The following is a 17,729-nucleotide window of genomic DNA, read 5'->3' as shown; positions in this document are numbered from 1 at the left end:
CTTGTCTGTTTTTCAACCAGTTGGAAGAAGGAAAGGAGAGGGAGAGTATGCCCTCTTCCTTTAAGATATTTCATAGAAGTTGCACCAGACTCTTTTTATATTCCGTTGTTCAGAACTTAACTGCAGTAGTGGTTGGGGACTGTAGTCTTTATTTTGCCCCACACGTGGAGTCCCGTGTCCAAGGAAGAAGAGGGAACAGAGATTGGGGGAACCAGCAGTTTCTGCCAGACCTGCTTTTGGAGCTAGAGAGGCTAGAAGGTTCTTGAAGATAATAGCCCTGATTTCATTTCCCAATTTAGGATGGTTTCTCCCTCAGGGCAAGCAAGTGGAGACCTAGAGAACAGTAAGATGGAAAATGCTAGATTAGAAGGCATGGTAGAGAGTGCTCATATTACCCTCCTCACTTGCATTCTTCTGCTTTCTGGTCTTATGCTCAGTCACCTATGAAAATATTTTTTGAGCATTTTCTGTTTTGTGAGGCTAGTAATATTATATGTTCATATTGCCAAGAATCATAGAATAGCATGTGATTCATTAGTTTATTAAGAAGATTAAATGTGATATCACACATGAAAGCCTTTGGCATAGTTCCTGGTACGTAGCAGGAGCTCCAAGTGTTTTGCCTTTTGTTAAGTTAATGCCCACTGACCTCTGGATTAGGGTTTCTTGGATACATGGCATTGAATAAAGCAAAAGTAGTATAATTTTGAGATGATGATTTTATGACCACTGAGAATAGTAATTTATTAGATAATGTTAATTGGTATTTGCTTCAAAATTTTATGGATACTGCTCACATGTTCTAGGAACTAGGCCTTATATCGTAATTTGCAGTCTTTTAAAAATACTTATCCATCAGGAGCTTGTCATGAAAATGGTACAGATTTTTTTTTCCATTTTTCAAATATAAAATTATGTTATAGTCCTGAGTGTGCTTCTTCCAACTACCTGTGCCCTCCCAAGAAATTCTGATGTCCTTATATGTGGTTGAGAGCAACACTGATAGCCCAACAAAGAATAAAGATCTCAAACAGAATAATTTTTTAAATTCTTATTTATTTGAGAGCGAGAGTGAGAGAGAGAGCGTGTGCAAGCACAGAGGGAGAGGGAGAAGCAGACTCCCCACTGAGCAGAGAGCTGGACTTGGGGCTCGATACCAGGACCCTGAGATCACGACCTGAGCCGAAGGCAGATGCTTAATGGACTGAGCCACCCAGGCACCCCCAGAATAACTTTTTTTTTCCCTAAAATGTTAAGAGGTAGTCAAGTTTGTATGTCATATTTAGATGTAGTTCTTGAGGTTTTTAAGCATCATTACCGTCTATTGTAGGGACCTGTCCCAGGCCACCAGTTGTAACGGATGAGACAGGTTGGGTCAATGGCAGTGGATAGGAAAATAAATACAGTCTAAATCTCTTCTGTTGGCATTCTGTTTGGATCCCGTCTTCTTTCAGGGTCTCATATATTTGGAGTAGCCCATCCCTCTCTTTTCTGAGGGTTAACATGTAAATAAGGCTTCTCTGCCTAAATAGGAGTGCTGTTTCTATCCGACTCCCAATACAGTATACAGCAGTTGTCTGAGGCTGAAGGACCTGTAGGAATCCTTTTAGGAGTGCCCAGGTCAAAATTATTTTTATAACAATTTTAAGACTATTTGCCATTTTCATTCTTACTTCCTTGTGTGCGCACAGTGGAGATTCTCAGGGGCTACATGGTGTGTGATATCGAAACAGATTGAATATTATGATGTTGAAAATACAGTTGCCTTTTATTAAGCCAGATACTAGAGAGATTGCAAAAATGTGAAACAGTGCCTGCCTTTTCACTAAAAATTGTTTTTGAAAATAGTTATTTTTCACAAAAACATAGCACCCATATTAACATGTAATAGGTTTATTTTTATTAAATGAATTAACAGTCTTAACATTTCAGTTTTAATTTGTAATACAGCAAATGTAGGGTTTACCCACATAAAAGTTTTGGGGGTCTTTAATAATTAAGAGTTTAGGGCGCCTGGGTGGCTCAGTTGGTTAGGCGACTGCCTTCGGCTCGGGTCGTGATCCTGGAGTCCCGGGATCGAGTCCCGCATCGGGCTCCCTGCTCGGCAGGGAGCCTGCTTCTCCCTCTGACCCTCCCCCCTCTCATGTGCTCTCTGTCTCTCTCATTCTCTCTATCTCAAATAAATAAATAAAATCTTTAAAAAAAAAAAAAAAGAGTTTAAAGGGATCTTCAGACCAAAATGTTGGAGAATCATCAGCTTCACGTTTACCAAATTAAAAAAAAAAACCCGACTTTTATAAGAAGTTATTTCTGTGTATTTCACTGTACAATATGAGTGATGTGCTTGAACTACCTTAAATTTTAGTGTCACATAATACCTCCTCCTTGGGGCTGCTGGATAGATAGAGAGAAAACTCTTTGCGTTCCAGGTCCCAGTATTTGGTTCGGGTTCTGACACCAGCCAGTGAGTGGCCTCCTGATTCCTGTGCAGTTCTCTTTGGATCCCCAGTTCCATTGCTGCTGCTGCTTAAGCTCCCTGTACCTCAGCCCTTTCATTAAAGGAGGGTTAGTCAGTGGGTGGTAAGGAAAGGCATTTGAAAAATATTGGCGGGGCACCTGGGTGGCTCAGTCGTTAAGCGTCTGCCTTTGGCTGAGGTCATGGTCCCAGGGTCCTGGGATCGAGCCCCGCATCAGGCTCCCTGCTCCGCGGGAAGCCTGCTTCTCCCTCTCCCACTCCCCCTGTTTGTGTTCCCTCTCTCGCTGTGTCTCTCTCTGTCAGATAAATAAAATCTTTAAAAAAAAAAAAATTGGCATCAAACCGAAGCTTACTCCTAATTAAATGTAAGAAAGGAATTGAAAGTATAGTAAAGAAGAGAGAGGAGAATGAGAAAAATTAGGCAGTAGACATTTTCTTTCTCAACCAAACAGTGGTGGGTGCCTTTCTGATTTGAGTAGTTCTTGAGTATTCTTGAGTATTCAGGAATACAGCTGAAAATGTGAAGTTCACGTCAGCTTTGGAAATTAGGCCTGAGGCTGTGTCATGTATCATCCAGCAAACCTGCGACGCTCACACACTGTCTTACACAAATGAAGGACTGAGCACATGTTAGCAGAACTGAATTGAACTGAGGCCATGCTTAGTCCTGAAGGGCTCTTGTCTCCCTTCCTGCCTAATATCTTTCTGTTCATCCATCCTTCTCACCCTACTGTCCCTCCATTTGTCCAGTCCAAACGTTATTATTTAATGAACCCTGTGTGATACTGAGGTAGTGATGGTCACTAATGCTTTCACAGTCCTCAAGATGCTTTCCGATTCTCCTGTTGGAAGGAAATGGAGAAGTTTGAGAGGTGAGTCTGTAAATGGGGCTTTGGCTGCGATCTTGGCCTTCAGTTTCTGCTTTCTTTAATGGAGGAATTTAGGCCTCAGTCCTGGTATTTTTCAGCCCCGCTAATAAGATTGTCTTGGTCTTCCTTCCGCTGGGAAGCAGCCTGCCGAACTCCACATTGTACCTCAGTTGAACTGACTGTTAAGTTGTGGGGGATGGGCCTCAAGCTGTCCTGTGGTTTTACTGTCTAGTTTCAGAGAGTTACCATGGACTCATCGGTCATTCTCTGAGTGATAGGAGTCCCTTGTTACTGCTGCTGTGTGGTTTGGAGCCCAGGGTTCTGGGGGTACAGAGCCAGGAATATTGCTAACTTAGGCCTTTTGCTAGCCATTTTGGATAAAAAGGTAAATCTGAAGGCCTAGGATATGAATTTATGCATTTGACTTTCCCCAGTGAATCAGTAAGGTTGTTTGTGTTTAAGAATAAATTGATTCCTTTGGAGGGAGGAGAGTTCTGTATTTTTCTTGTCCTCTCAAATTCTTGCAAGGCTTCTTGAAAGAACTAGCCTCAAGATGGACCAATTATTGTTGGAGACATGTATCTAGCCAGTTCCTAATATGAGTACATACTTAATGCAGGCAGATGGGCGTATGTTTTCTGCTGTGACCTGCCTGTCAGGAAGTGACACTCAGAGGAAAATGTCTTATGACCCAGACTAGCTTGAGTTGGCTGTGGGGTGAGAGAGAGGGAGAGTCATATGATACAAAGATGAATCACTTGGAGAGCATATTTACTTTTCTTCCTCTGAAAGTACCAGTTTGGGGACTAGAGGGAATGAGACAAATGTGAAATAACCGTGGAGGGCTGCCTGGCCTAGGGAGGAAGACTCCAGAAGGGAGGCCCATTGTTTTGGGGTTGCAGCAGCATCCCATATTTCTAAGGACCTCTGAGGATTAAGTTCTCACCTGCAAGAGAAGATGGATTTTAATCTTTGTGGGCTCTCATGTCCTAATCTCTTGCCTATCAGAGTTACTTAAAAGAACCCTATTGTAATCAGATGGCAGATTCTTTTTCACGCTGTCAGTTTTTCCTTCCATTGTTTTCTTAGTTTGTTGTTCCTAAACTTTTTATTTTAAGGTTTTGTTAACACCCAGGGAGTGAGATAATAAGACTGATAGAGGAAATCAAGCACTGCTGGAGTTTTTTTAACCTCATAGCATAATACCTTATTCATTTCCTTTCAGTTGGTACTTTTTTGAGCTTTTACCTAATTGATGCAGAACAACAGTTTGTATGAATTTACCTTGGAAGTTGGGGTTTGATGGTGTGAAAATCTGTTTTACCATGTATACTAGATGTGGCATCTTCTTTGGCCACAGCCCTTTCTGGCAGTGGGTCTCTTAGCTGCACACATGAGCTGTGTCTTCCACTTATAAGCTGGGGAGAAGCCAGTGTCTGTCTTTAGGGATTGTCTGCCTGTGCCTTCTCGTTTCTTTCTAGAGTCCTGCTGACCTGGTCTGTGACCCACTTTAATCAATTTGCCTTTAACATCCTATTTTTCTTTTCTCTATGTAGAAGATCACTGCTGTCTTCAAACCCAAGAACGAAGAGCCATATGGGCACCTTAATCCTAAGTGGACCAAGTGGCTGCAGAAGCTATGCTGTCCCTGCTGCTTTGGCCGTGACTGCCTTGTCCTCAACCAGGGCTATCTCTCAGAGGCAGGGGCCAGTCTGGTGGACCAAAAACTGGAACTCAACATTGTACCCCGTACAAAGGTCAGTGACCTGTCTCCAGGGAGCCTTACTGCCTATCCAGAGTTTTCCTGGGCCTGCTACCTGTTAATGGAGCCATTAGGTCCAAGGAGGGCTATGTATGCCCTGAATCTAGAGCTCTCAGCCTTTTTGGGGGGAAGGTGGTAGATGTAGGCTCATGATTTGATCATCTGATGGAAGCTATCCTGAGAAGGATACACATAAAATTTTCGCATACAATTTCAGGAAATTCACTGACCCTCTGATGCACATTTATGGGTTTCCCGGGTCTTTCGATCCCAGGTAACTGCAAGCTGGTTAGAAACCTAGCTACTTCTGTAGCTCATTCTCTTAGATTTCCGAGCTATTCCATGATTTAGATATGTTCTAAAACGGACTAACTGATGTTAGCTAGTCACTCTGGCAAGGAGGAGTCTAGGATGGGCTGAGGGTTAGAGTAAAGGTCTGGCTTGAACCTGTACGGGGAACTGACATGGAATTCTCATCCATCTTTATGCTATGGGAAACTGGTACTTATCTGAACATAACAAAATCGGGTCCCAGATCCAGGCAAATCCACACTTAGAATGAATTTGCACACACCTTATATGTGTGATAGACTTAGCTTAGGTTCTGAGCCCTGCCACCCCTTCAGTATGCTGAAATACAGAATTGATTGCATACATTTTACTGATGCCAGGTGAAAAGCCCCTGTACTACAGGTGTCCAGGAAACTTTCCGAGGGTTGTGAGGGGAAGGAATGCCTGCTGGTCAGCATATGAACATTCAAGGACACATCCTCACCCATTTAGTATGTGTGGCTACCTGAGGTTTAGTAACAACTTAAGGTGGAACTCTGATATGATGCCCTAAGGCTGCAGGGGCATCTTTGTAGCTATGGGCCTTAATCCTCTGAGAATCTGATGAAAGCTAGAGATGTCGTTCCCAGAAAAAATTCATATATTTGCAATTGTTTTGCATATAATTTCATGGGGATGGTTCATGGACCAGTTGGGAGTCCATTCATTGACCTTGTAAGGACCATGCCAATAGACTAAAGACCCCTGCTTGAGGTTTTCTTTGCAGGTTTAGATAGTAGACTCTGTGGGCAAAGAGACTGATCAGCAGACAGGAGCTTCCCTTCAAACCTATTTTTTCTGTTTTCCCAGGGTGTTTTAGAAGAAATTGTGATTGTTGTGGTTGTTTAACTGCTCCTTTATCGCCAAACTCCAAACAATCAGCCAACTGGTTTGTAAGTTTGTAGAAGTCAGGGACCGTTTTTGAAATTTCCTCTTATTCTCAGCACCTAGCAAAGTACTGTGGGTTTTTTTGTTTGTTTTTGTTTTTGCTTTGAGAGAGAGTGTGCACGTGAGCTGGAGGGCGGGGCGTGGGGGGAGCAGAGGGATAGGGAGAATCTCAAGCAGGCTCCATGCTCAGCGCAATCTCATGACCCTGAGATAGTGATCTGAGCCAAAATCAAGAGTCAGACACTTAACCGACTGAACCACCCAGGTGCCCCAAGCAAAGTACTGTTTTTATGGTAAGTATTCGGTAAGTGCCAGCTGAATCAGTGAGTGAATATCAAAACATGAGGGACAATCCTAGAGATCCCCCAACTCAGATCTATGGGGATAGTGTTTGCTTATAGCTCCCACTGACATCTGATTCATTGCCTGGCCTTGTACAGCTCATTACTTCCCTTTATGCTTTAGTTCTGTCTGTACACAGAGTTAAATAGCACACTTTGAACATCTTGTATGATAATTAATGCTCCAAAGATCTCCTGCCTAACCTGAATTCCTCCTACTAGGCCCCTCCTAGACTCTAAACATTCTTTTAAATATTCCTTGCTCATCACTGTAATTCCCTTTCTTTACTAGGTAAATAGCAGTCTGCACCTGGCCCTGTGCGTGTTCTGCCTATGTTTCTGGAGAGTAGTGCCTAAGAATCAGGGCTTGAGTCACAGTTCTGGCTCTGCAGCTCTTGATTGGGTGACCCTTGGCAAGTCACTTAAGACACCCCCACATGCTTTGCGTGCTCAGTTTCCTCACTATAAAAATAAGGATATAACTAGTTCCTACTTTATGGGGCGGCTATTAAGATTACACAGGATAATCCATGTAAAACACGGAGCCCAGTGCCTTGGCACAATGTAAATACTCCATATGTCTTAGCCTATGGTACTTTTATGACAATTCTAATCATAATAGAATGTCACCTGCCATGATCCTGTTCTACCCCATCTCTGGTCTTCCTCTTTCCCTGTTAGATGTTTCCCTGTTTGATGTTTTGCATCAAAAAGTCAGCAACAACAAAATATTAGTCTTCCATGAGACTGAAATGAGACAGAACTTTGCAAGTTTAACCTACAGCTGCTGGAGAATAGTGAGAGGAGATGTCTCCTCTCCCACCCTCCCCACCGTTGTGACAGGATTCTATCCAGTTAATGAGAGCATCTGTCACTATGGGAACAGGGCTCATGTTATGATGGAGCTTCAAATAGTAAGGCTCCAGGTCTCACTCGATAGCTTGTTTCTGCTCTCTGTTACTGTAAGGTTTCGGGTTATGATAGTTTCATTAGTCATAGAGAAAAAAGTGGGTTGTTACAGAGAGCGATCGAAAATAAATCTGAGGGGCGCCTGGGTGGCTGAGTCGTTAAGCATCTACCTTCGGCTCAGGTCATGATCCCAGGGTCCTGGGATCGAGCCCTACATCGGGCTCCCTGCTCTGCGGGAAGCCTGCTTCTCCCTCTCCCACTCCCCCTGCTTGTGTTCCCTCTCTCGCTGTGTCTCTCTCTGTCAAATAAATAAATAAAATCTTTAAAAAAAAAAAAAAGAAAAAAATAAATCTGATTGGGGGGAAAGGGTGGTTTATTGCTTGAGAGAGTGAGGGTTTTCACTGTGGAAACTGGCAAGGTATTCTTAGGAAAGCCTTTTTTCTCCTTAACTTCTGTGCTTGTGCTTCCTGGGCAGAGATTGCCAACCTACTGTACCTTGCACATCCATTGTAGATACTCCTGTTAACTTTGGATGGACAGATGAATGGCTAGGAGGGAGGGAATGATTTTGTCCCTCTCTAAGATTCATAGGCACAATAATTATTTGTAATGAATTTTGCAAGGCTTAGAAAAGAAAGAATTTTAAATTTGATTTTAGTTATTTATATGCTGAGACTCACTTGTTGCTATCTCTGAAAGAAGCTTGTAACTCATTCATGCATTCACTTAATAAATATTTTTTTTTTAAGATTTTATTTATTTATTTGAGAGAGAGAACACATGAGAGGGGATAGGGTCAGAGGACGAAGCAGACTCCCTGCCGAGCAGGGAGCCCGATGCGGGACTTGATCCAGGGACTCCAGGATCATGACCTGAGCCGAAGGCAGTCGCTTAACCAACTGAGCCACCCAGGCGCCCCACTTAATAAATATTTAATGAGCATGTGCCAGCCACTGTGTTAGGTGCTGAAGATGCTAATATGAATAAAATAAGATGTTCTCTTTTCCCCCCAAATCTCGAGTCTTAAGAGAGAGGTTAGATGTATAAATGGATAATCACAAGATGGTATGATAAGGGTGATAATTGACATACATACGGATTACAGTGATATTACCACAATTTGACAATCAAGTGTAATATTTTGGGGGGGGTGGGACAGAGGGAGAGGAAGAGAGAGAATCTTAAGCAGGCTCCACGCCCAGTGCGGAGACTGACGTGGGACTCGATCATGACCTGAGCCGAAATCAAGAGTTGGACGCTTAACCAACTGAGCCACTCAGGTGCCCCAATGAAGTGTAATATTGATGGCCCATTAAAACATGTTTTTTTGAAGGGTTCATGGGTGGCTCAGTCGGTTAAACATCTGCCTTTAGCTCAGGTCATGATCCTGGGGTCCTGGGCAGAGAGCTGGGAGCCTGTTTCCTGCTTCTGCTTCTCCCTCTGCCCCTCCACCCCTCTCATGCTCTCTCTCTCTTTCTCTCTCTCTCTCAAAGAAATAAATACAGTCTTTAAAAAAATGGTTTTTTTGAATAGGCAATGCGGGCATCTAGTGTAGAAATCAGAAGGCACAGTAGGGTAAACAGAGAAGAGCAGTTCAGCCTCTCTCCCACTTTTGCCTTCCAGCCACTCCATTTCCTTTCTCAGGGGCAGCTTCTGGTACTAGTTTCTTGTGTAATATTCCAGATATAGTCTACATAGATATGCATGTTATATAGCAATTCACTAAAGATTAAAACCCATTTTAATGTTTATTTTTAAAATTTTTTTAAGGTTTTATTTATTTGACAGAGCACAAGTAGGCAGAGCAGTAGATGAAGGGAGAGGGAGAAGCAGACTCCCCGCTGAGCAGAGAGCCTGATGCGGGGCCCAGTCCCAGGACCCTGGGATCGTGACCTGAGCTGAAGGCAGATGCTTAACCGACTGAGCCACCCAGGCTCCCCTAATGTTTATTTTTTTTTATTTTATTTATTTATTTATTTATTTTTTAAAGAATCTTTTTTTTTTTTTAAAGATTTTATGTATTTATTTGACAGAGAGCGAGAGAGAGCGCGAGAGCAGGAACACAAGCAGGGGGAGTGGGAGAGGGAGAAGCAGGCTTCCCGCTGAGCAGGGAGCCCGATGCAGGGCTCGATCCCAGGATCCTGGGATCATGACCTGAGCCGAAGGCAGACGCTTAACGACTGAGCCACCCAGGCGCACCCCCTAATGTTTATTTTTAAAATGTGAATAAATTGCACATAGTACAGAATTCAAAAGAAATAAAAGGGTATAGAGTGAATCGCAATTTGTTTTTATCTGGAGAGAAAAATAGGCCCTGGGCCCTCTTCTAACCCAGGAGACGGCTGTCTTAGACAGGGGAATTCTTGCTAGCTGCTATAACAACTCCTGAATCTCAGTGGTTGAATGGATCTTGCTCACATCGTAGACTCATGCCATTTAGGCAGCTCTCCCAGATCCCTTGTCACTCCATGTAGTGACAAGAGATCTAAGATCCTTCCATGATGTGGTTTTGCCATCTCCGAGCCCTTCATTTCCAGCTGCACAGGTTGGGGAGTGTGAACTAAGGATCATGGGAGATTTAAGGGGCCAGGCCCGAAAGTGATATACAGACATCACTTTGTCAACATTCCGTTGGCCTGAACTGCTCATATTAGAAAGGCTGAGAAGTGCATCCTTTCTGCATCCCCTGGAAGAGGAACAGTATTGGTGAGCATCCAGGTATTCCCTGCCATAGTGATATATTTCCTTATACTCGACTGTAACCTAGGTATCTGTTCTCTTTCCACTGTAGGTAGTATACCTGGCCAGTGATACCTTCAACTATAGTGCCATTGACCGAGTGAAGTCCAGGGGCAAGCGGCTTGCGCTAGAGAAAGTGCCAAAAGTTGGGCAGCGGTTTAATCGCATCGGGCTACCGCCAAAGGTATACACTGCACCTGTGTGGCTTAGTAAAGGTGATGATGTGTGGTGGCATGACCATCCAAGTGCTGAAACAAGGCACCTGGAGACTTGCATATAGACATGTGAATAGCCTGCCCTGAGGCGCCCGTCTTCCTCATTTCTGAGGGTCTAAGGTTTGCGGAATAATTCTCCAGAGAACAGAGCCCCTAACTTTCTCACTTTACTCCTCTGGCCCATTTAGATGCGCTTCTTGAATTTGGACGGGCAGTCACTCTCATGACCTTTTTCTGACATAAACGCCATAGGGCATTATGGGCCACCTGGCTCACTCCTGGGCTCTCTGGACTTGAGCCGGAGGGAAATACCTTTATTCCTGCTCTTTGGCTGCAGGTTGGTTCATTCCAGCTCTTTGTTGAAGGCTACAAAGATGCAGACTACTGGCTACGGCGTTTTGAAGCAGAACCTCTCCCGGAGAACACTAACCGGCAGCTACTGCTGCAGTTTGAGCGGCTGGTGGTGCTGGACTACATCATCCGCAACACTGGTGAGCAGCTGTGGGCAGCCCGGGGCCTGTGCTAGACCACTGTGAGGTACTCCATACCAGAGTGCCTTCTTGGGACGAAGGTTTCCTAAGTCAGAAGGGCCTTGAAAATAATTTTCCAAGACAAGCTTTGTTCAGGCATATCATGTGTGGTTATCAGAGGTAGTGAATCCTGGAGCCAGTAGTTACTAATGTTTTATCTTAACCTCTTTCCCGGTCCCAGACGGAAGACACACTGGCTCTTCCAAAGCAACATCAGGGATACTTTTGCCCTTGATCCCTATTTACTCATAGTAGCAAGAGCTATCACAGGACAGTTTTGTCTTTAAGTACCTCGTATTAGTGGACTCATACAGTATTTGTCACTTTGTGACTGGCTTATTTCACTTAGTATATGCCGCTAAACTTTATTCATGTTCAGCATATATCAGAATTTCCTATTTAAGGCTGGACATACATTGTATGTATATACTGTATTTTGCTTATCTATCCGTCAGTGGACACTTGGGTTGCTTCCATGTTTTAGCTCTTGTGAATAATGTTGCTATGAACATGGGTGTAAAATAGCTTTGAGACACTACTTTCATTTCTTTTGAGTATATACCCAGAAGTGGAATTGCTGGGTAATATGGCGGTTCTGTTTAATTTTTTTTTAATTGAAGTCTGGTTGACCTATGTTTAATTTTTTGAGGAGCTGCCGTTTTGTTTTCCACAGTGGCTGCACCATTTTTACATTCCCACCAATGGTGCACAGGAGTTCCAGTTTCTCCACCTTTTCGTCACCACTTGTTATTTTCTGGGTTTGGTTTTGTTTTGTTTTTCATTTGTAGCCATCCTGGTAGGTATAATGTGGTCTCTCCTTGTAGTTTTGCATTTCCCTAATGATTAGTGATGTTGTGAACATCTTTTCATGTACTTTTTGGCCATTTGCATCTAATCACGTTTTTTTGTTGTTGAGTTGTAGGAGTTTTTTAATATATTCTGGATATTAATTCCTTTTCAAATACATGATTTGCAAATATTTCCTACCATTCCATGGGGTGCTTTTTTATTCTGTTGATAGTATCTTTTGATGCAATTAATTTTTAAATTTTCACGAAGTCCAGTTTGTCTATTTTTTTGTTTATTGTCTGTGCCTTTGGGGTCATATGCAAGAAATTCTTGCCAAATCTAATGCCATGAAGCTTTTGCCCTATGTTTTTGTCTTAAGAGTTTTATAATTTTTGGTCTTAGATTTAGGTCATGGATCCACTTTGAGTTAATTTTTGTATATGGTCTGAGGTAAGGGTCTAACTTCATTTTCTGTGTGTGGATATCCAGTTTTCCCAGCACCATCTGTTGAAAAGACTATCTTTTCATCATTGAATGGTCTTGTCACCCTCGTCGTAAACCATTTGATCATACATGCAAAGGTTTATGTCTAGACTGTATGGTATTTCATTTGTCTATGTGTCCGTTTTTATGCCACTACCACACTATTTTGATTTATATAGCTTTGTATTAAGTTTTGTAATAAGCATAGTTTTGTTTTGTTTGTTTGAGGGAGTACACGCACATGTGCACACAAGTGGGGGAGGAGGGGCAGAGGTAGAGAGAGAATCCTAAGCAGGCTCCATGCCCAGCGCAGAGCCTGACACAGGGCTTGATCTTACAACCCCAAGATTACAACCTGAGCTGAAACTAAGAGTTGGACACCCAACAGACTGAGCCACTCAGGCGCCCCTATAGTAAGTATAGTTTTATAGTAAGTTTGGAAATTTGGAGGAAGTATGAGTCCCCCAGCTTTGTTCTTTTCTTTCTGGATTGTTCTGTCTATTTGGTATCCCTTGAGATTGCATATAAATTTTAGGATGGGTTTTTCTATTTCTGCAAAAAACATCATTGGGATTTTGATAGGATTTGCATTAAATCTCTAAATAGCTTCAAAGTAGTATTGACGTCTTAACCATATTGAGCCTTCCAATCTGTGAGTGTGGAGTGTCTTTCCATTTATTTATGTCTTCTTTAATTTCTTTCAGCCATGTTTTATAGTTTTTATTATACAAATCTTTCACCTCCTTGGTTAAATTAATTCCTGAGTATTTTATGCTTTTTGATGCTAAATGGAATTGTTTTCTTAATTTGCTTTTTGGATTGTTTGTTGTTAGTAAGTAGAAACACAAGTGATTTTTATGTGTTGACTTTGTAGTCTGATACTTTGCTGAGTTTATTAGTTCTGATTTTTTTTGTGTGGCATCTTTAGGGTTTTCTACATATAAAATCATATCATCTATAAACAGATAATTTTACCTCTTTCTTTCAAATTTAGATGCCTTTTATTTCTTTCTCATGCGTAATTGCTCTGTTCTTCCAGTACCAAGTTGAATAGAAATGTTGAAAGCGGGCACCTTTGCCTTGTTCTAGATCTTAGAGAAAAGCTTTTGGTCTTTCACCATTGAGGATGATGTTTGTTGTGGTTTTTCATGTATGACTTTTATTATGTTGACATGGGGCTTGATCTCATGACCCTGAGATCATGACTTGAGCTGAAATCAAGAGTTGGATGCTTAACCAACTGAGCCACCCAGGCGCCCCTGCATGGTCTAGTCTTTAGATTTTGTGTTTCTAGGAATTTGGCCATTTCATCTAGGCTATCCAGTTTCTGGGTATACAATTGCCTGTAGTACTCTCTTATAATCCTTTTTATTTTTATTTTGGTAAAATTGGTAGTAATGTCCCTACTTTCATTTCTGATTTTAGCAATTTCAATCTTCTCTTTTTTTTCTTTTTTTTTTTTTTAATTCTTATGTTAATCCCCATACATTACATCATTAGTTTTAGATGTAGTGTTCCATGATTCATTGTTTGTGCATAACACCCAGTGCTCCATGCAGAACGTGCCCTCTTTAATACCCATCACCGGGCTAACCCATCCTCCCACCCCCCTCCCCTCTAGAACCCTCAGTTTGTTTTTCAGAGTCCATCGTCTCTCATGGTTCGTCTACCCCTCCGATTTCCCCCACTTCATTTTTTCTTAAACTAAATATTTAAATGGTTATCAATTTTATTCATCCAGTGAGACAACTGTTATATTTTAGTTTTAGAGCATGTAGTTTATTTATCTATAATGTACATACAGATATATTTGGATTTTCATCCACCATCTTATTTCCTTTCTATTTTGTGTGCTTGTCTTTTTTTTTCCTACACTTCTTCCTATGATCTCTTTTCTTTCTTGCTTTCTTTTAAAATTATTTTGTAATTAGGGGCGCCTGGGTGGCTCATTCGGTTAAGCGTCTGACTCTTGATTTCGGCTCAGGTCATGATCTCAGGGTCATGAGATTGAGCCCAACGTCAGACTCCGTGCTCAGCACAGAGTATGCTTGAGATTCTTTCTCCCTCTCCCTCTGCCCCTCCCTCTGCTCACACGTGCGCTCTCTCTCTCTAAATAAGATCTTAAATTATTTTGTAAGTATTTCATTTCTCCCCTCTTTTAGCTCAGAAGTTTATACGCTTTGTCTTTTCCCTTGATGGTTACTCTAAAGATTACCATGTGAATCTTTGATTTCCTATCTCTAGACTTTTATACTATTAGTGTCATACATTTTAATTATGTATGCATGTATATATGTATATGTGTATGTGCATATGTAAAACCACTTTTATGTAAAACCACTTTTCTGTAAAACCATAAGATGATATTATTATTATTACTGTTATTAATAATAATTATGGAGACGTTTGAGCATATATAAATAAGCAGAATAGTGAACCTCCATGCACTGGTCATTCCAGCCTTAACAACCATCAGTCCATGACTAATCCTATCCCATTCACACTTCCGTTTACTTATCTTCTTTTATTATTTTAAAGCAAATTACAGATGTAATTTTATTCATAATTATTTCAGTATGTGTCTCTAAAAGATAACTCTTTAAAAAAAAAAACACTATCATACTGCAAAAAGCTAATATTTATCTAGATTTACTAATATATTTACCCATTTTATTGCTCTTTCAATTTTCCTATATCTCCAAGCTTCTGTTTGGGATAATTTTCCTTTGACTTAGAGAATATAGATACACTTTTTTTTTAAGATTTTATTTATTTATTTGAGAGAGAGAAAGAGAGCACAAGCAGGGGAAAGGGCAGAGGGAGAGGGACAAGCCGACTCCTCACTGAGTGGGGAGCCTGAGGCAGGGCCTGATCCCAGGATCCTGGGATCATGACCTGAGTCAAAGTCAGACGCTTAATCTACTGAGCCACTCAGGCACCCTGACTTAGAGAATATTTTAATACTAGTCTGCTGATGATGAATTTTGGTTTTGTTGGTTTGAAAATGTCTTTATTTCACCTTCATTTTTGTTTTTTGTTTTTTTTTTAAAGATTTTATCTATTTATTTGACAGAGAGAGACACAGCGAGAGAGGGAACACAAGCAGGGGGAGTGGGAGAGGGAGAAGCAGGCTTCCCGCCGAGCAGGGAGCCAGATGCGGGGCTTGATGCCAGGACCCTGAGATCATGACCTGAGCCGAAGGCAGACGCTTAACAACTGAGCCACCCAGGCGCCCCTCACCTTCATTTTTTTTTTTTTTTTTTTAAGATTTTATTTATTTATTTGAGAGATAGAGAGAGAACACAAGTAGGCAGAGGGAGAGGGAGAAGCAGGCTCCCCGCAGAGCGGGGAGCCCGATACAGGACTCGATCCCAGGACCCTGGGATCATGACCCGAGCCGAAGGCAGCCGCTTAACTGACCGAGCCACCCAGGCAACCCCCTCACCTTCATTTTTGAAGGCTATGTTTGCTGGGCGTAGAATTTGGGATTGGTAGTTATTTTCTTTCAGTAGTTAAAAAAACCCCATTCCATTGTCTTCTGTTCCCATGATTTCTGTGAAGTCAGTTGTTCCTGTATTATTGTTGTTTCTTTGAAGGTAATCTCTCTTTTTCTCTGGCTCCTTTGAGATTTTCCCTGTAGTCGGTTTTCAGAACTTTACTGCAATATGCTTGGTATAGTTTTCTTTGTATTATCCTGTTAGGGATTCAGTTTCCCTTGAATCAATAGTTTGATAACTTTTGTCAGTTTTGGAAGATTCTCAGCTATTCTCTCTTTATTTTATTTATTTATTTATTTTTAAGTTTAAAAAAACTTATACCCAGCTCTATAACCAGCAGGTGCTCTAGGAGAAAATAAGCCACAAATGATGGACTCCCTGTCTGAATTTCCTTTCTCTCCCAGGTCTCAACACTTTAACTCTTAATGGTCTTGTTAAAATCTCCAGTACCTTCAAGAGATCTGAAAATATTTTATCAATTTTTTATAGGTGTTCTCAGTAGAATGATTGGACCAAGTGCCCAAAATATGTAGTCCATCATGACTGAAAGTGAAAGTCACCCCAGTTTTTTCTAACTTCATGTTTCTGTTCACAGATCGAGGCAATGACAACTGGCTGATTAAATATGACTGTCCAATGGATAGTTCTAGCTCCCGGGTAAGAGACTGATCTGTGTATTAAAGAAGAAGATGAGGTAGTGTGTATGCATAATATAGAAACACATAATAATCAGAGATTAGGTCACATAGGTTCAGAAGAATCAGGATTCACATGTGTTTAAAATTGATAGGTTAATATTTGATAGAGTTTTTCTCAATCTGATTTTTAAGTGGTATCTTATTGAATGATGTTCATAGAGATAGAATGAAGAAAGGTTCAAATATGTTTGGAACATATTACATGCTTTATGCCTTTCTTGGAGATTCACATTGCATAGTAGCACAGTAAAGGTTTGAGAAGTAGTCCATTAAATGAACCTATTTAATTTTGTTTGGCCCAGTGATTTCTAAACTTTTTTAGAATACTTTCCTCATAATAGACCATTCCATAGAACATCAGTTTAGAAAACGCTGCTTCCTGCAACTTTCCTTACTTTCTCATTGCTTTCATCCTCTACCATGCTTTTCTATTCCTGCTCAGTCTGCACATTTAAAAAAATTAGTAGGAATGCTACCTAGAATAGGAGAGTAAGGTTGACTTTTATTCCTTATAATAAGTTTTTCTTTGTCCAGCTTTATTTAAATAGAATTGATGTATAACATTGTGCAGATTTAAGATGTGCAACGTGGTGACTTAATGCATGTATATTTTGCCAAATGTTTACCACAATAAGGTTAATTAACACATTCTCATAGTGTTTTTACTTCCTTCTCTAATTGTGGTTCTCATATTTGGTACATGAAGAGCTTATTAAAAATAGATTCTTCAGGCCTTTCCTCCACTAGGTCTGGGGTAAAACTCAGGATTCCATACTTTTTTTTTAAAGGTTTTATTTTTATTTATTTGACAGAGAGAGCGCATAAGCACAAGCAGGGCGAGGGGCAGAGGGAGATGGAGAAGCAGGCTTCCCGCTGAGCAGGGAGGCTGATGCAGGACTCGATCCCAGGACCCGGGGATCATGACTTGAGCTGAAGGCAGCGCTTAACTGACTGAGCCACCCAGGCGCCCCAGGATCCCATACTTTTAATAAGACCTCCTAGGGGGGGCGCCTGGGTGGCTCAGTCGTTAAGCGTCTGCCTTCGGCTCAGGTCATGATCCCAGGGTCCCGGGATCGAGTCCCACATCGGGCTCCCTGCTCTGCGGGAGGCCTGCTTCTCCCTCTCCCACTCCCCCTGCTTGTGTTCCCTCTCTCACTGTCTCTCTGTTGAAAAATAAATAAAATCTTTAAAAAAAAAAAAAAA

General features: G+C 41.5%; 1 protein-coding gene across 1 annotated transcript in view; it reads left to right on the top strand.

Moving 5' to 3' along the window:
• Window positions 1-16,969, top strand: part of PI4K2A (phosphatidylinositol 4-kinase type 2 alpha) — a 20,248-nt gene extending 3,279 nt beyond the window's left edge. The window contains exons 2-5 of the mRNA XM_081823697.1: window positions 4,902-5,102; window positions 10,367-10,498; window positions 10,867-11,020; window positions 16,424-16,969. Of these exons, the coding sequence (XP_081679823.1) occupies window positions 4,902-5,102; window positions 10,367-10,498; window positions 10,867-11,020; window positions 16,424-16,497 (561 nt within the window). The 3' untranslated portion in view covers window positions 16,498-16,969. The remainder of the gene's footprint in view (window positions 1-4,901; window positions 5,103-10,366; window positions 10,499-10,866; window positions 11,021-16,423) is intronic.
• Window positions 16,970-17,729: the final 760 nt, after the last annotated feature.

Source organism: Leptonychotes weddellii, chromosome 6 (assembly GCF_054177405.1).
Source record: "Leptonychotes weddellii isolate Sample4059 chromosome 6, ASM5417740v2, whole genome shotgun sequence".
In the NCBI taxonomy this organism is placed as follows: Eukaryota; Metazoa; Chordata; class Mammalia; order Carnivora; family Phocidae; genus Leptonychotes; species Leptonychotes weddellii.
This window is presented reverse-complemented; position numbering and strand designations above follow the sequence as displayed.